The 23,381-nt window shown below is 37.8% G+C and overlaps 2 protein-coding genes and 2 non-coding genes across 4 annotated transcripts; 1 reads left to right on the top strand and 3 right to left on the bottom strand.

Annotated features, from left to right (window-relative positions):
• Positions 1-2,314: 2,314 nt before the first annotated feature.
• Trnan-guu (transfer RNA asparagine (anticodon GUU)) lies at positions 2,315-2,387 on the bottom strand. Its single transcript has one exon. It is a non-coding gene; the product is annotated as a tRNA-Asn (tRNA).
• Positions 2,388-3,559: 1,172 nt separating this feature from the next.
• On the bottom strand, positions 3,560-3,632 carry Trnav-aac (transfer RNA valine (anticodon AAC)). Its single transcript has one exon. It is a non-coding gene; the product is annotated as a tRNA-Val (tRNA).
• A 265-nt stretch (positions 3,633-3,897) lies between these two features.
• Positions 3,898-5,164, top strand: LOC134278034 (structure-specific endonuclease subunit slx1-like). Its single transcript, XM_062760349.1, has one exon. The coding sequence runs from the start codon at positions 3,924-3,926 to the stop codon at positions 4,797-4,799; it is 876 nt and encodes a 291-aa protein (XP_062616333.1). The 5' UTR covers positions 3,898-3,923; the 3' UTR covers positions 4,800-5,164.
• A 3,336-nt stretch (positions 5,165-8,500) lies between these two features.
• On the bottom strand, positions 8,501-21,550 carry LOC134278045 (arrestin domain-containing protein 3-like). The gene is made up of 9 exons (XM_062760360.1): positions 21,020-21,550; positions 20,401-20,476; positions 20,021-20,168; positions 19,714-19,816; positions 17,409-17,549; positions 17,059-17,174; positions 12,406-12,592; positions 10,274-10,416; positions 8,501-9,660 (listed from the first exon to the last, which is right to left on the bottom strand). Exons 1-9 carry the CDS (start codon positions 21,300-21,302, stop codon positions 9,637-9,639), a joined length of 1,221 nt encoding a protein of 406 aa, XP_062616344.1. The 5' UTR covers positions 21,303-21,550; the 3' UTR covers positions 8,501-9,636.
• Positions 21,551-23,381: the final 1,831 nt, after the last annotated feature.

Genomic DNA, 23,381 nt, shown 5'->3' with positions numbered 1-23,381 from the left:
TCTGCAAATATGACGTCATTAATTTGAAGCATTTCTCTATTTCAACAGAAAAAGCCTCAAAATGGCACATTTCAAGGGTGATTTTCCCATAGAAAACAGTGTCCACAGCCGTCGCCCACGTTAATTTTTTGATATTTTGTGCAAAATTCAATAGTTAATAACATATCTCAAGATCTTTGTGGGCGATGCCTGTGGACAATGTTGTCTGAAAGAAAATTCCATTGAAAATTGGTGTCTTCTGCAACTTTTTAAGAAAATACGGGAAAATGCACATGTTTATGACGTCATAATTAGCATTTAAAAGCACATGTGAGAAAAATGACTTGTTTGATTTTTCTGCATTGAATTTCAATTATTTAAAAAGCATGAGTTTTCAACTTTTACACCAGTTTCATTTTTTAGAAAATCACAGGGCAAAATTTGTATGGAAACCATACCTTCTTCTTTAACAAATATCATTTTATGAGTATGTAGAGTAGAAGATGGATTCAATGGAGAGGCCCATATGGATAACAATGATCAGTGATCCTGCAATTTTCAAAAGATCCCCCCCCCCCTCTTTTATATTCCCATGTAAAATTTTGAACCTACATTCAAATAATGTGGCCCAACAGGCCATTCTAGCCCCAAATGAGCATGAATTTCCTTAACTTAATTGAATCCACACAAGACAGGTATAAAGTGTTAGTTTCATAATATTTAGCCTTTTAGTGAATTTAATTTGAATCCCCTTTTACAAGGATGCTACTCAGTGTCAAGTTTGGTTGAAATTAGCCCAGGTGATTGTTGTATACTAGGGAGGAGTGTGTGAAAAATTATGAAAACGACAAAGTTAAAGTTTTGGATGAGCCCCCAGCTCGATTACTCAGGTGAAATTAACACACACACATTCGAGGTAAACTCGATAGATTTCGTAGTAGTTCATTTTTACTATAATTATTATTTTAACACAATAATTGACCTATTGTGTGGGGAAGCAAATTACGTGGTTCTTAACAAAACATTTACACAACATGATCGACATAATTAAAAAATAATAATAGGCCTATATGAAATTAAAGACGGACCTTATATTAACAAAATGTATTCTTATCCTTATTCCAAATAATAACATCAAACTCACCTTTCTCGTGTCGACGCTACTCCGCTCCCCCACGCGATAAAAATAAACGGGATTTTCCAAGTTAAAAATAAACAAGTGCACCATATTTACCCGAAAGGACCCTTAAGAGTGGGAAGGTATAATAGTGATCGGAATGTTCGTCCTTCCATCCGTCTGTTACGCTTTGGGGTACCATAGTTATACGGTTCAGACGACAGTGCAGAACGTAGGCCGAACGGAAAACGGATCGAACAGAAAGCGGAATAGAACGATGACGGAAAATTATTATCAAGCAAGATGGATGTGGAGATAACGAACGTACAGTATTCAATCTCAAAGTCCTTAAAACAATACAAAATAAGAGCAGAGCACACACGGACCTCCGAAACATCAGAGGTGGGATCAGGTACCATATGGTAAAAGAGGAATTGCGGATAAGAGATAGGTACCTAGCTGCAGAACTGTAGCTCTCCGAAAAAATATATATTGACAGATCCGGTCTATCAATACACAGTTATAAAATACCCTTAACCGACCGTAACAGACGGACGGACATCCCCATCACTATAAATATAGGCTACCCTCCCGCTTAATTTGCAAACGGGGGACGTATATTATACACTTATCCACTGGGTGTGAGTGGGATAGCTCTTTTATCAAACCCGCGACAGAGAACTATTCCCCGAGGGCTTGCCCGAGGGGAATAGTTTTTGTCAAGGGTTTGACAAAAGAGTTATCCCACTCACAAACAGTGGATAAGCGTTTTATTATACTGATGTATAATATAATTTCTGAGGTTTGAAATTTTTTCGGAGTAAGATAATACTGCAAGAATAATCTGAAATCCTGATGACGTCACAATGCTACTGAAGTCATTATGACATCATCAGTAGATAGAATCAAAATTGGAGGCAAAAATTGCATGAAAATTTTCCGAGGGTGGATAGCAAAAACTATACCCCGGGGTATAGTTTTGCTATGCGTGAACTATAAAAGATAGCTATTTTACCTTCTGAACTTTATATAGGAAACATTTTAACAGAAGTATAATAAATGTAATTATTCTTATCTCTTCGATTGGCTGTACATTGGTAATTTTTTTAACGCGAAACTTACCCGAATAAACACATAACTTGCGCGAATAAACGCGAAACTTGCACATTACAACGCGAAATTATTTGTATATATAAAAGGGAGAGGAGAAAATGCAGCGGACCAGACCGGGATTTGAACCCGGGCCCCCTGAAACAACGGTCAGGTGCTCTACCAACTGAGCTATCTGGCCACCGGCGATTGAACCCGGCTGACCGCCACATTCCTCCCTCCTTAAAGGTCTTTGGCCCTCCAAAGACCCCAACCCAGGCTCATCCCTGGCAGGTCTTTCACCTGTCAATTCCAGGTCATGGAACGGCACCAAATGTAACGGGAGAGGAGAAAATGCAGTGGACCAGACCGGGATTCAAACCCGGGCTCCCTGAAACTCCGGTCAGGTGCTCTTCCAACCGAGCTATTTGGCCACCGGCGATCGAACCCGGCTGACCGCCACATGTATAACAAGAGGCCCAGGGGCCATATCGCTCATCTGAGTATTGTCGCTAGGAAAAAAAAATCAAAAATCAGTTAAGTATTAAAAAGCTTAAATGCATGAGTGGTCCCGACCCCTAAAAGGCAGAAGGGGTATGGAGGAGGGGGTACAAGTTTGAACAAATTTGAATCTTCAACACCGGAGAATGCTTTCATATTAAGTTGACCAATCATTGCTTTGCTGTTCTTACATTCCTATGTAAAACCTTGATCAGCCATTGTGACCCTGCTGTATCCCTGGGGGTCATGATATGAACAAACTTGAATTTGCACTACCTGAGGATGCTTCCACATGACTTTCATCTTTCCTGGCCCAGTGGTTCTTGAGAAGAAGATTTTTAAAAGATGCCATTAATTTTTTGCTAATGCATAATTATCTCCCCTTGGAATAGGGTGTGGCCCTTCATTTGAACAAACTTAAACCCCCTTCACCCAAGGATACTTTGTGAGAAGTTTGGTTGACATTGGCCTCTTGGTTCTTGAGAAGAAGATGAAAATGTGAAGAGTTTACAACGACTACAGACAACGAACAGATTTTTATTAGAAAAACATTCGGCTCAGGTGAGCTAAAAATATGGTATTTGGAAAGTTTTTATCATCACTGACAGATAATTAAGAAAGATGAACGCAGAATGGGGCTTCTTTGAATTCATAAATGACATAAAATGATTTCCATAGAGGATGTAACCTAATGGTGAAAGGGGGGGGGGGTAATTTTGACAAAATAGCTAAGATGTACCATACACTTATGCCCATCAATTCAAAGCAATTGATTAAAAAAACACTGATTTAAAAAAATCCGCAATGTTTCTCGTACATTCTTTTTATTCAAATAGGTAGCATCGAAACGTCCCAAATGGAAAAAAAAAATCGAGGTTCCAGCGAGGCTCGAACTCGCGACCTTCTGCGTGTTAAGCAGACGTGATAACCACTACACCATGGAACCAGTCGATCAAATTGTCGTTAAATAGAGTTCATATTCAGGAGGTGTATTCACGCAGTCTATTTACGATATTGGTTTATTGACCACTTAGGAACCCAAAAGAAAAAGTACATTTTCAACACTTGTACTTGTATTCAATCAGGCTAAGGCAAGTTATTCGATCCTTTGGTAAAATATTTCGCGTTCTGTTGAAATTGAAACTTAAATTCAGAAAAGAACCAAGAACTTCCGAATAATCTAAAGTGAAAGTAGATTTTTTTTATACGTAAACAATTTTGCTCGAATACCAATGAGATGAACGCCTCTGCGGAAATAGAACAGTTTTTTGGTGTGTATTTACTGTATAATGTTAACCCGCAGTTCAAAGGGCGAACTTATATTGGATTCACAGTGAACCCAAACAGAAGAATTCAGCAACACAACAAAGGTAAACAGGCCGGGGGTGCGTGGAGAACTCATGGACGGGGACCGTGGGAAATGGTGCTCATCATCCACGGGTTCCCTAATGAAATATCCGCCTTGCGGTTCGAGTGGGCGTGGCAAAATCCAAAGAAGTCTAGAAGGTTAAAACATTTGCCAGGAAAAACTAAAAAGGAGAGCCAGTTTCAGTACAGATTTCGGATTGTTTCTGTCATGTTAAACACTTGCCCCTGGTGCAGGTTTTCGCTAACCATCAGGTGGTTAAAACAACAATACATACAAGACTTTCCTTTAGAATTCAGTCCACCATCACACATGCCCATAGCTTACGGCCCAGTTAGGATAAAAAAGAATGCTTCAAACAGCAGCAAAAGCAAACCTGACGTGTCAGCAGAGCTAGAACAAGACAGTGATGAAGAATTCTTAAGTCTGTTAAAGAGAAATGAGAAACATGTCCGATGTAGTTTTTGTAGACAACGACTGAAAGACAATGATACAATACTGAAGTGTGTTCATCCACAGTGTTCAATGCAGGCCCACATAGTCTGCCTGGCGAAGAGATTTCTCACAAACCAGCCAGGGGAGCTGATCCCAGTGGATGGGAAATGTCCTCTGTGTAAAGCAGTGGTTCTGTGGGGAGACCTAATCAGAGCTAAACAAGGCTGCTACCAAAACCTGGAGGAATGCACAAGTGCAGAGGAAGACACGGGGGAGGACTGGACAGATCAGCTGCAGAGTCAGGTCACTTAAAGTTTGACCTTGGGCAGAGTGAAAACTTATCGACTATGGACAGTATGAAGACTTATTTTCAGTGTATAGAAGATCAATATCTCAGGAAGTCATTTGTTTATGTTAGTGCATCACCGAGCATGAAATTTTATAATACATGTCTGTCATGTGATAAGTTTGGTAGATAAAGCAATTTATGGTCCGGTTCATTGTTTTGCAATTCTTGTGCACAATGTTTAGTTCAAATAATACATTTATGTATAACCTTTTGAGTGTTATAAATTATTAATTTCTATTCTATTCTTTTAATTCTATATCCAGTGTACAATTTATTCTGTGCAAAGCATCTAACTATTTAACATGATTAAAACAATTTAGAAATTACACTACCCCAGGATGCTTCTATATGTAACGTGAGAGGAGAAAATGCAGTGGACCAGACCGGGATTCAAACCCGGGACCCCTGAAACTCCGGTCAGGTGCTCTACCAACTGAGCTATCTGGCCACCGGCAATTGAACCATGCTGATCGCCACATTCCTCCCTCCTTAAAGGGCCAAAGACCCCAACCCAGGCTCTTCCCTGGCAGGCCTCTCACCTGTCAATTCCAGGGCATGGCACAGCACCAAATGTAACGGGAGAGGAGAAAATGCAGCGGACCAGACCGGGATTCGAACCCAGACCCCCTGAAACTCCGGTCAGATGTTCTACCAACTGAGCTATCTGGCCACCAGCGATCGAACACGGCTGACCACCACATATATAAGTTTCAGCTTTTCTGTCCCATTAATTCTTGAAAAGATTTTTTTTTAATGACCCCAACCTATTTTTGTCTTTTCTTGATTATCTCCTCTTGGAAGGGGACTTGGCTCTTTATTTTAAGAATTTAAACTCACCTTTAACCAAAGATGCTGTGGTTCTTGAGAAGTTGAAAATGTGAAAAGTTTACGATACACGGACAACAGAAAACAGGTAATTAGAAAAGCTTACTTGAGCTTTCACCTCAGGTGAGCTAAAAAGATTTATTATACCTCTACTGTAATTAATCTGTACAAAATTAACACCATAAAACTTTCTATTGCCCAAGAAGAGACTATTTCCCTCATCTGAAGACTACTCCCTAGAAAATCAAAGCTATTCCCTGGGACTACTCCCTCATGAATATTTATTAGTAATTTAACCAATCAAAGTGTTCAGTGGGCGGATAGTTCAAGGAATCTCGAGTCTGTGTCTTTCTGTTATTAGCAATGTAACTATGACATCAAAACATTTCGACATGCGATGTCAAAATCATACTTGAATTTCTAGCAAAATGAAGACAACGATATCATAACTTTTTGAAATGTCAGTGAAAATACTTTTTAAAAATAATTTTATTGTTTTAGGACATGATGCATTACTTATCAGTTATCTTATAATCTGTTAAATTGCAAGCATTTGTAATCATGCCTCTAAATTGTTTTTTTGAATGTTGGAATATCTGGTTAAAAAAAAAATAAATCGCCTATGATTGTTTCGGTATAATAAAACAGTTATAGACTGTGAACTCAGAAAATAGCAAATTTATGGTTCCCGTTGGCAGGAAACCATTTCCCCTTGGCGGCTTTGCCGCCTCGGGAAATAGTTTCCTCCCTTGGGGAACCAAAAATTTGCTATTAACCCATAGCAAAAAGAAATGGCATTTTTCCATTTTATCTCCATTCATTCAGCATTTTCTTTCCATTTTTCATTTCAAAACCATTTTTTCTACATTTCTCTATCTTTTAATTTTCCGAAACCATTTTTTCAGAACCATTTAAAAACCATTTCTGTTAGAAAATGCTTTTTAAATGGTAAACATACAGCATTTTCTTTCCATTTATTTGAGTAAATTGAAAAGAATTGCCAGTTTGGTGATCCAACTTGCTTGAGTGGACCATTTTTCTCCTATTTATTTTCTGAGAAATGGAGAATTAAAAAAAATGGTTATAGCTTTAGAAAGATTTGTTCTGATTAATTGAAGCCATGTGCCAGATTTTTATAATGGGGCACTGGATATCGGATTTCCTCCCAAGCTCTGTAGTGACCGCCTTTTCCAGTAAGTTTGAATATTGGACAAGAGCACTTTGACCTACTACTGCTGGTAGTGAGTTGAGATGGCTGAAGATATTCTTCAAAAAGTATTTAGGTTTTCAGTGATTTTTGATGCTGACAAAGCTGTACATTGATGGTCAAAGCAGAAAAAGAATTACTAACTTCTTGGAGGATATAATATATGTGACACCGTTTTTCATGTCTCCAACATTTGGGAAGTAGGCAGAGGAAATGCAGCACATTTACCGTACAGTTAGAAAGGACCTTATTATTCTTTTTGAGTGGTAAGTATAAATATGTACATATTTTTATTAATGTCAGTTACAGAAAAATGTTCTTTTCCCAAAGAAAACACATAAAGAATGCCCATTAAACATGCTGATGCAATAATCTATAAACCAATTAATCTTGTTTAAAATGGGTCAGACTGAGGGAACTTAATAGATTCATAATTATACTTTTGTAAATTCTTATTGATTATAAACTTCAATAGTAAATTTTTGAAATAACTATATTTTTTGCATTTCCTTTTATTTTTAGAGTACTGCTTGCATATATATGGATATGATGGAGCACCAAAATGAACATCACAGGGATTCAAAATATAATTTTTTAAAGATGGAGACTACGTACGTCCACATTCAGATCAAATAAGGATTTTGACAAAAAAACATTCCAGGATTCAAAACCATATATGTGAAAAAATTGAGCAAGTTAAGTGACCTCTATTTCGTGACTGACTCTACAACTAAGAAAATGGATTTTTAAAGTGCTTATTCTTTACATAATGGATATCAATTAAGGACCCAGCTAAATTTTCCATTTTTCAATTATAGATAAAATGTGTTAAAAATGGATATTAAATCGCTAAAACAAAAACCATTTATTTTTCATTTTTTATCTCATTTGCATAAATGGTTTTGGAATGGTTAATTTGCATGTTACAGGGCCCAAAAAAATGGAGTTTGAATGGATATATATTGAATGGAGTTTGAATGGAGATAAAATGAAAAATGGTTTTTAAATGATCATCCTTACTGTTGAGAATTCTTAAAAGATTTGACAAAATAAAATGGCTTCTGAATGGTTTTTAAATGGTCAGAAAAGAAATGGCTGTTAAATGGTATCTAAATGGATTTCATTTTGATAAGGGTTTCCCTCGTATACCCATTCCATAACTGTATATTTTTACCCTAGTATTAAATGCATGGATAGTACTTTATTTTTTCACTCTGCAAAAGTTTGCTTACATCTCTCTCTCTCTATATATATATACATGTATACACATATATTGTAAAAGCAGAAATGTTTGTGGGACAATTAATTGAGTAGGGTTACTTTAAAACAACGCAAATTAAATGCTTAAGAAATTATTTGACAAATCAAGGAAATTTTATTCCCATTAAAATTTTGCTTCTAGAATATACATGTACAGTGGACCCTCATTTATCCGGACGCTTTGGTTCCCAGTCAATTTGTCTGGATAAGTGAAGCGTCCGGATACCTGAATCACCAGTTAAACAAGACAAAGTAACATTTAAAAATTCCGTCCCCATGACAAAGTGTCCGGATACTGAAGCATCCGGATATCTGGCGTCCGGATATCTGAAGGTTCACTGTATATGGAGATGAAAATGATTAACTAATCAAAACAGTTCTAACACTTAATTCAGTTTATTACTACACATGCTTTACATTTATAATTTTGTCAATGTCACACAGAATTGTGTACCTTCATTTTAATTATCTGATAAACCTTGTAATAGATATAATATCAATAGCCTTTACAATAAATATAATTATATTAATATATACAATGAACAATACAAATTATTTCACAGGTTTTGTACAGGATATACACTGTACATGTACTAGATTTTACATCAACAATACAAAATTGTACATTATGCTATACATCTGTACTGGCAATGGCACACGCAAGCAACCTCGATTTCCAATTAAGAGGGAAAATTAATTGGTACTAATGGAGTCCCATGGACCATAACTTGCCAGAGGTACTAGTGGCCCTGTCATTCTTCATCAGCAGATTTTTCCCCTATACATGTAATATATTCTTAATGTAAAATTTAATCTTATACTTTGGCCATAAATCAATAGCCTAAATGTGTTCATTCATTCCACATACTTTAACACATACCAATAACAGATACAGTACAAATTTTACAAACATAAATAATTCCAACAAGAGGCAAGCCTTATATACCAGTACACATGTACTTCAATGAAATTAAATATTAGTACTGTAAACCAACTTATCTTTGTGAGCAAGAAATATCTGCAAATTTTGCAACCTTCTTTAAATTAAGACTTCTTCTCATTGCCAACTAATTATTTACCTTTGTTTTCATGTAGATGTTGCCATTATTGCAAAAATTAGTAGCTGCTGCAAAAAGACTCCTAACTGAAAAGTTGTAAATAAGACGTCACAAATACTAGCTGGTTTACAGTATTTTTGTAAAAGTATAAATTTCAATTCTGACAAAAACTACTATAAATCTATAAATGCAAAGCCTTACAAAATTAGCACCAAACTTTTTACAATATCAATACTGGTAGATGGAATAAACAAAGAATAAATAAAATGAAGAATAAATAAAATGAAGCACTCTGTGTGTGATCTTCAGGAAAGAGATGCTATATGTTCCCCTTCAGAGTTCTGACATTTTGTATGTCATGTAAAAGATAAGTATAAAAAGTACACATCATTTAGAGCACTGGTGAATGAGATTCATGTTGTCTTGACTTAAGAGTTGGTCCAGTGGTGATCAGTAAACAGGGTGGGGGTCATTCTGAAATCAACAAAGTTCACAAATAATATAGTGACATTGCAGGAGATTGCTCACTTAACTGTACCTGGAAAATCTAATAGAAAGTTCACTTAAACCTATGGTTCAGAAAAACTACATAATTATATTAATATGCCATTGAACAATTACATCCTTTTCATTTATTACCGATAAAAAAAATTACAAGCATGTGTGGCGGTCAGCCGGGTTCGATCGCCTTGGCCAGATAGCTCAGTTGGTAGAGCACCTGACCGGAGTTTCAGGGGGCCCGGGTTCAAATCCCGGTCTGGTCCGCTGCATTTTCTCCTCTCCCGTTACATTTGGTGCCGTGCCATGCCCTGGAATTGACAGGTGAAAGACCTGCCAGGGATGAGCCTGGGTTGGGGTCTTTGGAGGGCCAAAGACCTTTAAGGAGGGAGGAATGTGGCGGTCAGCCGGGTTCGATCGCCGGTGGCCAGATAGCTCAGTTGGTGGAGCACCTGACCGGAGTTTCAGGGGGCCCGGGTTCGAATCCCGGTCTCGTCTGCTGCATTCTCTCCTCTACCGTTACACATGCATATACATAAATATATTTTGTTAAATATGCCCACTCATCAGTTTGTACAATGTGTTATACCTCAGAATAAGCCGGTGGTCTTCTGTAGTCATACACATAAGTATACATAGGTGTAAAGGTCAGACTGCCCATCTGACCAGGGTCATCATCATCGTCCAGTATACTGACTGCTCCCTCTACACTCTCACGATACGTGGGTGGATCTAAAAGTTTACAAATAGGATCTAGTAAATAAAGGTCAAATATGAACACCCTATTTTTTCCCATTCAAAATTTATCACTAATGTCAAAATTTCTAACAAGAGGCCCAGGGGCCACATCACTCACCTGAGCAAATCGTCTAGGAAAAAACACAAATCAGATCAGAACTGAAAAGTTTACTGAAAGGGGGGGGGGGGGGGGCTTGAATTTAATATTACTTTAGAATGCCTTCATATTAATACAGCATAAGACTTTGCTGTTCTTGATAAAAAAGATTTTTAAGAAAAATTTCTTCCTTTACTATCACTAATCATTGCTTTGAAGTACTTGAGAAGACGATTTTTGTAAGGATTTTTACAATATGTATAATGTAAAACTTTGATCAGCCATTGTGGCCCCATCCTACCCCCGGGGTCATGATTTGAACAAACTTGAATCTACACTACCTGAGGATGCTTCCACACGAGTTTCATTTTTCCTGGGCCAGTGGTTCTTGAGAAGAAGATTTTAAAGATTTTCCCTATATACTCCTATGTAAAACTTTGATCAGCCATTGTGGCCCCTCCCTACCCCCAGGGGTCATGATTTGAACAAACTTGAATCTACACAATCTGAGGATGCTTCCACATTAGTTTCCTCTTTCCCGGCCCAGTGGTTCTTGAGAAGAAGATTTTTAAAGATTTTCCCAATATACTCCTGTGTAAAACTTTGATCGGTCATTGTGGCCCCACCCTACCCCCGGGGGTCATGGTTTGAATAAACTTGAATCTACACTACCTAAGGATGCTTCCACACGAGTTTCATTTTTCCTGGACCAGTGGTTCTTGAGAAGAAGATTTTTCCTGTATACTCCTATGTAAAACTTTGATCAGCTATTGTGGCCCCACCCTATCCCCGGGGGTCATGATTTGAATAAACTTGAATCTACACTACCTGAGGATGCTTCCACATGAGTTTCATTTTTCCTGGCTCAGTGGTTCTTGAGAAGAAGATTTTTAAAGATTTTCCCTATATACTCCTATGTAAAACTTTGATCTGTCATTGTGGCCCCATCCTATCCCAGGGGGTCATGATTTGAAAAAACTTGAATCTACACTATCTGAGGATGCTTCCACATTAGTTTCATCTTTCCCGGTCGAGTGGTTCTTGAGAAGAAGATTTTAAAAAATTTTCCCTATATACTCCTATGTAAAACACTGATCGGCCATTGTGGCCCCACCCTACCCCTGGGGGTCATGATTTGGACAAACTTGAATTTACACTACCTGAGGATGCTTCCACATGAGTTTCATCTTTCTTAGCGAAGTGGTTCTTGAGAAGAAGATTTTTTAAAAATGCCATTAATTTTTCACTAATTCATAATTATCTCCCCTTGGAAAAGGGAGTGGCCCTTTGTTTGAACAAACTTGAATCCCCTTCACCTAAGGATACTTTGTGCCAAGTTTGGTTGAAATTGGCCAAGTGGCTCTTGAGAAGAAGTCGAAAATGTGAAAAGTTAACGACGACAACGCCAACAACAACGACGACAACAGACAACGGACAAATTTTGATCAGAAAAGCCTTCGGCTCAGGTGAGCTAAAAAGTAAGTCAAGTAAACTTCCAAATCAAGGAAAATGGTAAAAACATCTTTAAACATTTGGAAAATTCCTTCACAGGTAATGTGCATGTCAAATATGACCACTCAGAGTAAATAGTCTAATTCAAAAGTAAGATCGATTTTAAAATTTTTGAAAATGTGACTTCGGCTTCAAGGAGTCCAAAATCAGTTTTTTTTAAAAAGACAGATTTTTTCAAAAGATATGCAAATGTCAAATACATGTGAATTAAGCATGTAATACAGTAATGGAGAGTTTATGCTCATTGATTTGCTGAAATGCTTGCTCTTTATAAGCAGAACTTTGAAATTTCTACTATAGCTATTAATATCTATTGAACATTAAAGCACTGTCCATGTATTGTCCATTCCAGAGAGTTCAGTAGAGGCTGTTACCTCCAAAGGGTGGTGGTGCTATGCTCTCTGTGTAGGGTGGCGGTGCTGGCAGTAGAGAGATGTCGCCTAGCTGTACCCTGGCCTGTAGGCTGGTGGGTGGGTGTCGGTCCTGGCGGTAAGGCACGGTACCTATCACAATGGGGAGCTGTAGAGCCAGGTTCTGGGAGCCAGGGATGTGGAGAGAAACCTGGAAACAGATATAATGTACCAACATGTACATGTGCATAATGTTTATACAGTGTAGTTATGAATTCCTTATGAATTTTGGTAGGGGGCACACATGACAATCTTCATGTTAAGGGCAATAAATTGGACTGTTATACGTTTATCTAATTAAATCAAAAACAAAATTTTAAATCAAACTTCTACTGCATACATACAGTGATAGGCATGTACAATATTCACATAAAGTCCAGTTTTGATTTGGAAGCCCCTCAATGTACATGTACCAACAGTCAGATATGGCATCTGAGGCATATCAGACTATGCTTCCTTAGAAGCATCATAATTTTGTAAAAGAAAGGACTGTGGTTGGTAATGAATAAATCGAAATCTGAGAATACCTTAAGACTTAAAGCCATATATGGCATATGTACAGTGAAAATTATTAGACTAAAATTATAAGAACTTATTATTTGTATCATTACTTTATATAAAGATAGAACTTTTCCGTAAATTACAAAATCTAAGTCAATTGCGTTATAAAGATATCACAATTTAATTTGGATTTTTGGAATTTTCTCTGACTCGGAAGAAAATACAAAAGATTTAAATAACACATTACAGAGAAGATAAAATCGTATTATTAGGTGTTTTCCGTGTTCAGAATTGTAAGAAAAGCTTTAATTTAAATGTATTAACTATATTTCTTTACTTAATTTTGTATTTTTCAAAAATATATTTTTTTGATCAGTTATGCCATATATGGCTTTAAGTCATATAAACAAACTTAAATTCTGAGACAAACCTTAAAGACTTGCTGCAAAACTGTAACGTTATTGTTTTTTATTCATGTCGACTTCCGGCCCCCCTTTGGCGATTTCTCGGATTGTTGAAGCAGTAGATCGAGTTTGATGAGGTATTTTTAATATTTGCAAGTGTGATGCACCCTTCTGGCTGCAGTGTCTGTAAGTTTAGACCTCTAAAGACTGGCCACAGAAAGAATATGGTTGCAGGGAATTTATTTGATGGAGTTTCAGACGAAAATACAAGTGGATGTGACAGACCTAGAAAAATTCAAGATGGCGCCGATGGGGACCTTGGTTTATAAGGTAAGGGTATATTTTTTTTAATAAAAGAAAAATAAGTAAAGTCAGGTGCCTGTGAGTTGGGTATAACTTTCCCAACTTTTCAATTGTTGCAGTCAATTACCTTCATTCCCTAAGCACACCTTAACCAGAGACTGACAATTTATGCCATATGAACAAACCTAAACCTGAAAGTAACCTTAAGATTTATCAAGTCATTTTTTAAAAAGTCTTAGAACAAGAGGCCCAAGGGCCTTGAATCGCTCTTCTGATAAATTGTACAATCTATCACTTCTATTAGAACTAAGAAGCCTCCAAATCTATTAGTATCATAAGACCCAAAATGCATTAACTTACAAAGTTTGATAATATTTAGCCAGTTAAGACTGAAGATATTATAATTTAATTATAAAATACCATAAGTAGGTCACAGTGACCTACCTTTTGATTGAAATTTTCTGAGAACTCAAGATACAGTAATTGACTAAGACTGATGATTCTAATTAAATAAGTACCTGAGATATTCAAAAGTTGGTCACCATGACCTACTTTTTGGTCAACATTCTCTGAAAACCCAAGATGCATCATCTGACAAAATTTGACGATTCTAAGCCAATTAGTACCAGAGATAATTAAATATAGCCATCAAATGTCAAAAGTAGGTCAAAGTGACCTACTTTTTGGTCGACGTTATCCAAAAACCCAAGATGCCTAAACTGACAAAATTTGATGATTCTAAGCCAATAAGTACCTGAGATATTCAAAAGTCACCGTGACCTACATCTTGTTGGACATTCAATAAAACCATAAGATGCCTCAACTGACAAAGTTTGATGATTCCAAGCCAATAAGTACCAGATATAATTAATTATAGCCACAAAATGTCAAAAGTAGGTCACCATGACCTACTTTTTGGTCGTCACTCTCCGAAAACCCAAGATGCATCAACTCACAAAATTTGCTGATTCTAAGCCAATAAATACCGGAGATACTTAAATAAAGCCATAAAATGTCAAAAGTAGGTCACCATGACCTACTTTTTGGTCGTCACTCTCCGAAAACCAAATATGCATCGACTCACAAAGTTTGAGATTCTAAGCCAATAAATACCTAATATACTTAAATATAGCCATAAAATGTCGAAAGTAGGTCATCGTGACCTACATTTAGGTCGACATTTTTTAAAGACACAAGATGCATCTACTGACCAAGTTTGATGATCGTAGGTCTGATGGTATTCAAAATATGCGTTTAAAACAACTTGAAAACAAATGTCAACAAAATTCAAAAAGTAGGTCACAGTGACCTACTTTTTTCATATATATGTTTTAAGGTCCCAAGATGCATCAAAGTACAAGATTTGATGATTCTAAACCTCCCAGTGTCTGAAATAATGGGATTTAATTTTTTAAAAAGGATAAGTTATAAAGTTCAAAAAGTAGGTCACGGTGACCTACTTTTAAGTTGCCATTGTTCGAGGACCCAAGATGCATCAACTGACAAAGTTTGATGATCATAGGCCTTAAAGTGTCCAAAATATGCCTTCAAATCAATTTGAAAACAAATCCCCGCAAAATTTAACAAGAGGCCCATGGGCCACATCGCTCACCTGAGCACTAAGGGTAGGAAAAAGTAGAAAACGGCTTTTTATTGTAAAGTTTAAATCCAAAAGTAGTCCCATGACCAATCATGGATTTGCTATTTTTTAGAAAATGATTTTTAAAGAATTTTCCTATATATATCTTTAAAAACTTTAGTCGGCCATTTTGGCCCTGCCCTACCCCCTGGGGGTCATGATTTGAACAAACATGAATCTACACTAACTGAGGATGCATATTAATATGATCAATTATTGCTTTGTCATTCTTGAGAAGAAAGATATTTAAAGAATTTTCCTATATATTTCTATGTAAAACTTTGGTCGGCCATTTTGGCCCCGCCCTACCCCCGGGGGTCATGATTTGAAAAAACTTGAATCTACACTACCTGAACATGCTTCCATATGAATATGATGAATTATGGCTTTGTCATTCTTGAGAAGAAGATTTTTAAAGAATTTTCCTATATATTTCTATGTAAAAGTTTGGTCAGCCATTTTGGCCCTGCCCTACCCCCGGAAGTTCATGATTTGAACAAACTTGAATCTACACTACCTGAACATGCTTCCATATAAATATGATCAATTATGGCTTTGTCATTCTTGAGAAGAAGATTTTTAAAGAATTTTCCTATATATTTCTATGTAAAAGTTTGGTCGGCCATTTTGGCCCCGCCCTACCCCCGGGGGTCATGATTTGAACAAACTTGAATCTACACTACCTGAGCATGCTTCCATATAAATATGATGAATTATGGCTTTGTCATTCTTGAGAAGAAGATTTTTAAAGAATTTTCCTATATATTTCTATGTAAAAGTTTGGTCGGCCATTTTGGCCCCGCCCTACCCCTGGAGGTCATGATTTGAACAAACTTGAATCTACACTACCTGAGGATGTTTCCCCATAAGTTTCATCTTTCCTGGCACAGTGGTTCTTGAGAAGAAGATTTTTAAAATATGCCACCAAATTTTCATTAATTCCCAATTATCTCCCCCTGAATGAGGGCGTGGCCCTTCATTTGAACAAACTTGAATTCCCTTCACCCAAGGATACTTTGTGGCAAGTTTGGTTGAAATTGGCCCAGCGGTTCTTGAGAAGATGTCGAAAATGTGGAAAGTTTACAGACAGACAGACAGACGGACAGACAGACAGACGGACAGACGGACGCCGGACAAAATGTGATCAGAAAAGCTCACTTGAGCCTTCGGCTCAGGTGAGCTAAAAAGTAGGTCACCGTGACCTACTTTTGAGTTAACATGACGTGAAGTTGTAAGATGCATCAACTTACAAGATTTGATGATTCCAGTCCTTATAGTAAGCAAATATACATGTTTTTATTAATTGTAAATTTAGGTCAACTTTGAAGTGACCTTGAGACCACGCCCTTTGCCCCAATTTTCCCCGTGCAAATTTTAATCTTCGACATATCCTGATCCTTGTATGTAAGTTTGGTGAAAATCTGCCTGGTGGTTATGGAGAAGAAGATTTTTTAGCAACCAGTACTTTTGGTTTTGTTTTCCTGATTATCTCCCCTTGTTTAAGGGTCCCAACCCTTATTTTAGTATAAGTGGTAGCCCTTGGGCCAAGGATACCCTGTGACAAATTTGGTACTGATTGGCCAAGGGGTTCTTGAGTTATGGCCCATATTCTAAAAAGTTTATGCACACCGCACAAATGGCCATAGCATTAGCTCTTTGAGCCTTTGGCTCAGAAGAGCTAAAAATAGATTGAAAACAAGGAAAACACAACTATTTTTTCAAACATTTTGTGAGAATCTTTGTTATACATATGTAGTGTACAATGCATACCTCAATGAAGTACTTGACTTTGAGGATACAGCAGTTCCTAATGGTTGGGGAGACAGCTGGTATTTCTATCTCCTGAGACTCCCAGACGCCCACTCCACCAGGGTATACAGCCGCACCTGTAGGTTCAATAGGACAATCTTAAATCAAAATTTATCTACTCTACACCAGGATATATAGGAGGACCAGTAGAATACATTCAGAACTTTAATATTCATTACTCTCAACCAGGTTATATGAACACCAGTTGGTAGGATACATTCAGAATTTAAATTTCCACAACTTTGAATTCACAGACTGGTTTCAAGAATTGTTAAATTGTTGCATTCAAGAACAGTAGTATGCATAATTACCAGAAATGGTACAAAACTTGGTCCTCCGTAGTTTTGATTTGTTGCCGGCAAAGAAGATTTGAGACTGATAGAGAGTAGCATGAGGGGTCACAGTCCGTGAAGAATGATTGCTGAATTCTGCAAAAATCTGGATCGATTCACCTATCAATAGAGCGCACAAAAATATATGTCAACTGCACAAAGAAAGTAGGTTATCTCTAATAAGGCTTACAAATGTAATTCATGTCAGACCTAAACTTAGAGATATTATCATTAAAGGTATCAAACAAGAAGCCCTCAGCATCAATGCTCTCATCACCGTTCTGTCTACCGGTAATTATTACATAGGACTCTCAGTGGGTGTGACCAGTCAACAGGGGATACTAAATCCTCCTAGGCACCTGATCCCATCTCTGGAATTTCTAATGGTCCTTGTTTTTACCTTTGAGATTGATCACTTCATTATCTTCAGCTTTCTGATTACTATCATTTAATGCTTTTACACTAAACTGGAATGCTTACGAATCGACTTACTGTGGTTATGTTGTTCTCAAATATTGGATATAAAGTACATCATACATGATGGTTAATATTTTGAAAACCAACAAAACCCTAGTCTGCAGGTATCCGCTTTAATACCATAGTCACTGGCCCTGAGAGAAAAAGTTACTTTACCTGAGCAATATCCACGTCTGTCTGTCTGTGTGGTGATTGACACCGGTAGTATCTTAACCTGGGCAATATCCCCGTCTGTCTGTCTGTGCAGTGATTGACACCAGTAGTTACTTTACCTGGGCAATATCCCCATCTGTCTGTCTGTGCAGTGATTGACACCAGTAGTTACTTTACCTGGGCAATATCCCCGTCTGTCTGTCTGTGTGGTGATCGACACCAGTAGTTACTTTACCTGGGCAATATCCCCGTCTGTCTGTCTGTGTAATGATTGACACCAGTAGTTACTTTACCTGGGTAATATCCCCGTCTGTCTGTCTGTGTGGTGACTGACACCAGTAGTTACTTTACCTGGGTAATATCCTCGTCTGTCTGTCTGTGCAGTGATTGACACAAGTAGTTACTTTACCTGAGCAATATCCCCATCTGTCTGTCTGTGTGGTGATTGACACTGGTAGTTACTTAACCTAGGCAATATCCACGTCTGTCTGTCTGTGCAGTGATTGACACCAGTAGTTACTTTACCTGGGCAATATCCCCATCTGTCTGTCTGTGCAGTGATTGACACCAGTAGTTACTTTACCTGGGCAATATCCCCGTCTGTCTGTCTGTGTGGTGATTTACACCAGTAGTTACTTTACCTGGGCAATATCCCCGTCTGTCTGTCTCTGCGCTGATTGACACCAGTAGTTACTTTACCTGGGCAATATCCCCGTCTGTCTGTCTGTGTGGTGATTTACACCAGTAGTTACTTAACCTGGGCAGTGTCCCTGTCTGTCTGTCTGTCTGTGCAGTGATTGACACTGGTAGTTACTTTACCTGGACAGTGTCCCTGTCTGTCTGTCTGTCTGTGCAGTGATTGACACTGGTAGTTACTTAACCTGGGCAGTGTCCCTGTCTGTCTGTCTGTGCAGTGATTGACACTGGTAGTTACTTAACCTGGGCAGTGTCCCTGTCTGTCTGTCTGTCTGTGCAGTGATTGACACTGGTAGTTACTTAACCTGGGCAGTGTCCCTGTCTGTCTGTCTGTCTGTGCAGTGATTGACACTGGTAGTTACTTAATCTGGGCAGTGTCCCTGTCTGTCTGTCTATGCTGTGATTGACACTGGTAGTTACTTAACCTGGGCAGTGTCCCTGTCTGTCTGTCTGTCTGTGCAGTGATTGACACTGGTAGTTACTTTACCTGGGCAGTGTCCCTGTCTGTCTGTCTATGCTGTGATTGACACTGGTAGTTACTTAACCTGGGCAGTGTCCCTGTCTGTCTGTCTGTGCAGTGATTGACACTGGTAGTTACTTTACCTGGGCAGTGTCCCTGTCTGTCTGTCTGTCTGTGCAGTGATTGACACTGGTAGTTACTTAACCTGGGCAGTGTCCCTGTCTGTCTGTCTATGCTGTGATTGACACCGGTAGTTACTTAACCTGAGCAGTGTCCCTGTCTGTCTGTCTGTCTGTGCAGTGATTGACACTGATAGTTACTTTACCTGGGCAGTGTCCCTGTCTGTCTGTCTGTCTGTCTGTGCAGTGATTGACACTGGTAGTTACTTAATCTGGGCAGTGTCCCTGTCTGTCTGTCTATGCTGTGATTGACACCGGTAGTTACTTTACCTGGGCAATATCCCCGTCCGTCTGTGCGGTGATTGACACAGGTATTTACCTGGACAGTATCCCCGTCTGTCTGTCCGTGCGGTGATTGACACTGGTCCTGATGTACAAAACCAGCAACATAGCGTCTTCTCAACATTGCTCTCCACAAAGTTCTAACAATAAACATTAACATGTATGGTACTAAAGATTGAGAATAATGACATTGTTAAAAAAAGAATTTTACATTGTAGCTTTGCTACACTGCAAATCTCCCAAGGGTATACTTTTATTACATTGTTCATTTATGCTTTTATTCTTCTACAAAAGCAAAACAATCAGAAATGGTGTAAAAATAAAGTAAGATTTTTTATACTGACCATGTACTCTGGACGGTTGATGTCTATGGGACTGATGACGGTGAAGGCTTTCTTGGTTTTATGGTTGAATGACCAAGGCTTATCAATCTCGGCCTTTACCCAGTATCGAATGTTACCATGCTTGCCCTCAAATGATGTGGAAATTCCACTACAAGCACAGAACTGATCACTGTTTAAAATCTTCGACATTAGCACCACTTTTTATCTATACACAAGGAATATAATTTAAAGGGTAAATATGGTTCTGGAGAATAAAGTTAAAAAAGATGTGCAAATTTTAAAGATTACACGACATAAGTATACAGGCACTGGGTACATTTTTCAGTCACATTGGCTCCCCGTAACATTTTTTTTTCTCAGAGAAATGGGAAAAAAATTACCTCATAGGTAAATCAAAAGTGAAGTTAAAGTCATGATGACCGGCTTCTAGTAGATGATCTCTTCCATCTGTTACTTCTGAAACAACGAAAGCAACATGTTATTATTATTTTAAAAGGTGCACTAGAAACTGTGCTTAAAGTCATAAGACATTTAACAAACTGCTGATTTTTCAATAAAATTTCTGCCCGAGAAATAACCAAGATGTGTTTTTTTTGTCCCCTGCAGAGCTAAATTGGTGAAACTTAGAAATGATTTTATCAGGCATCTGACTATCTGTCCATTTGTTTGTCTGCATGTCTGTCAAACCCTATATTTTATAAACTGTAAGAGGTAATGGATTCAAGATTTTATAAAATATTTCATATATTTGAATTGGTATTCCAAACAGAACATGCTGAAAAATGATAAAAATGCAGTAAAGAAAGAAGTGACTTCCTTAGTGGCATTCAAACAAAAATAATGGTTAATTACAGAATTTCATAAATAAGTTAAGATGCTTGAATGCATCCATTACACATCAACATTAGGAGAAAGCGTTATAGACATTGTCACTGATTTCCACAGTGTTCTACATCAACATGATATGGAAGCAACATTGCCACTGATCTTTACATGTACCTCCACCAAACAAGACTTGTCTTTTGAAGAAGTACTCCACCTCGGCATTGTAATGCTCGGTGTACGCCCCAAGTCTGGTGCCCGTGTTTCTGGACTCGGTCCAGTGAACTTTAGCCACACCTCTCAGAAAAATTCTCAAGGACCTAAGCTTCACGTCTTTCTTCAAGTCCAGCACTACGCATCCCGATACCCGCTCTCCCGGGTAAAACACAGATTTATTTTCCGTCCAAAGAATTTCAAAACATTTTAGTTTCCCCATGCCTTTACTGGGGATTGTCTTCATTTCTCGATGCACCAACCAGAATCCCCGCCAAATTTGACATTTTTGCGGGAAAAAATAAATATCCCACACCCGACTAACACAACGCAATGAAAAAGCTAGTACAGTTCGCGTATAATTGTTTCGAAAACCCAGTAAAGTTATTTAAATACTGTCATAGCCACAAAAACCACCACCATCCAACCATCTTCCTTCTATGTTAATCAGTTCTACGAACGATGAACTCGCCTTGGCTATTTGTATCGATCTCTGGGGAGTCTATTTAACGATGAAGTCGGAAATGCATGCACAAATAGGTTGTTCACGTTTACAAATAAAATTATAAAAAATATATATTTGTAATTCTTCAAGAATGTTTGCTATGCATAAAAAAACATTGCAGAAAGTGTTCATTTTATAGAATAATATTAATATGTGGTCAGGCAGAATTTATGATTACATGTACCTCAATCAGTCAAGCCAGAGGTGAGAGACATTAACTTATAAAATATCCCTGATAGAGCTCTCACCTGAGTTTAGAGGGCCCAGGGTGACACCTGGTCCATTTCATCACATTTTCTTCCTCTCAGTTCCTAGTCTTTAACAAGAGGTCTATGGGCCACAATGCTCACCTGAAATATTATGACCCAGCTATATTCTATATCAACATCCCGGGCCCCACTAAATTCTGAATCATTCAAAAACTTTGATCCTAAATTGAGGCCCCTTCCTACAATCTACAAAGTGTTCAGTAAAAATAATGACTATATACGGACCAAGGAGGGGGGGGGGGGCATGGGTGGGATTTAGCCTCATTCTTTTCCAAGCTTGGGATATATCTGAAAGAACTTGAAATTGAAAGTCATATGTGGCATATTTTTAATGAGTCCAGACTAACTAAAATTAAAAAGATCTTTCTAAAGTAAAACTTGGTTATAACTATAAGTCACCGGGACCTGTGAAATTACTTCACTACATCCGTAATTCGTTATACTGTATATCCGTATTAAGAATTCGTTAAATTTTAATATATTGCTAGGGATCCAAGATAACTTCACTCTATCCATGAATTTGCAATATCCGTCTTCGTACTAAACAAGTTTCACTGTATTTGTTTTGTCAATCAATTTATATAAAGATAGGACTTTTCGGTAAATTACAGAATTTAAATCAATCACGTTTCATAGATATAACAGATTCAAAACAATTAATGACAGATTTAATTCCGACTCAGAATTAAAATAACAGACACAGTGACAGTTTAAAGTCAATTTAACTTTAGAAATGTGGGGATATTTAAGTTCAAAATGTGTAAAAATTTGAACGTAACAAATATAATCATTTTAATCATTAAAATTTGAGCGTTTCCTCCTATCTTCCCTCGAAAATATGCATAGAGAGGGGGTTCTATTTTTCAGCAGTATTTTGTACTAAATTTCAACAATCTCAGAATGCATGGCTTGGATTGATACGCGGAACCAATAAATGCAATGATCAATGACATATGCACTACTTGATTTTTATATGTATACGCAACAGGGGCGTAGCAACGGGGGGGGGGGGGGGGGGGGGCTGCCCCCCCTTTTTTCCCAACCTTACTTATACTATATGAAATGTTAATAGAAAGCCTGGTTGCCCCCCCCCCCCCCACTTTTAGTGATGTGCCGAAAATGTAGCATTAGAATTGGTATTGAAAGTAGTTGACACTGATAAAAAGTTTACCCCCCCCCCCCCCCCCACGAAATAGGGTTTTCGACTTTGGGCAACTTTTTTTCCCTTTTTTTTTTCCTTGTCAACTTTTTCAGGTAAGTAAAAAAAATTTCTCTGGCTGCCCCCCCCCCCCACACACACACACTTTCATAAACTATGCTACGCGCCTGCACAAATATGAAAAAGATAAATTTTGTGATAGAACAAAATAATCGACCAATTTAAATATTCGTAATGGACTGAAAAAATATCATAAAATGCTTTCATTGATTAATTCAAGTTTTCAAGACATTTAACTATGCTGGTAATATTAAAACAAGAGGCCCATGGGCCACATCGCTCACCTGAGTAACTTGGGTGATGCAGATCTTTTTAAAAGATTTGTTCTATATA

This window comes from Saccostrea cucullata, unplaced genomic scaffold (assembly GCF_032062105.1).
Source record: "Saccostrea cucullata isolate Sc308-1 unplaced genomic scaffold, CSIRO_AGI_Scuc_v1 ctg390, whole genome shotgun sequence".
Lineage (NCBI taxonomy): Eukaryota > Metazoa > Mollusca > Bivalvia > Ostreida > Ostreidae > Saccostrea > Saccostrea cuccullata.
Note: the sequence above shows the minus strand (reverse complement) of the source record. Positions and strands in the feature narration are given on the sequence as shown.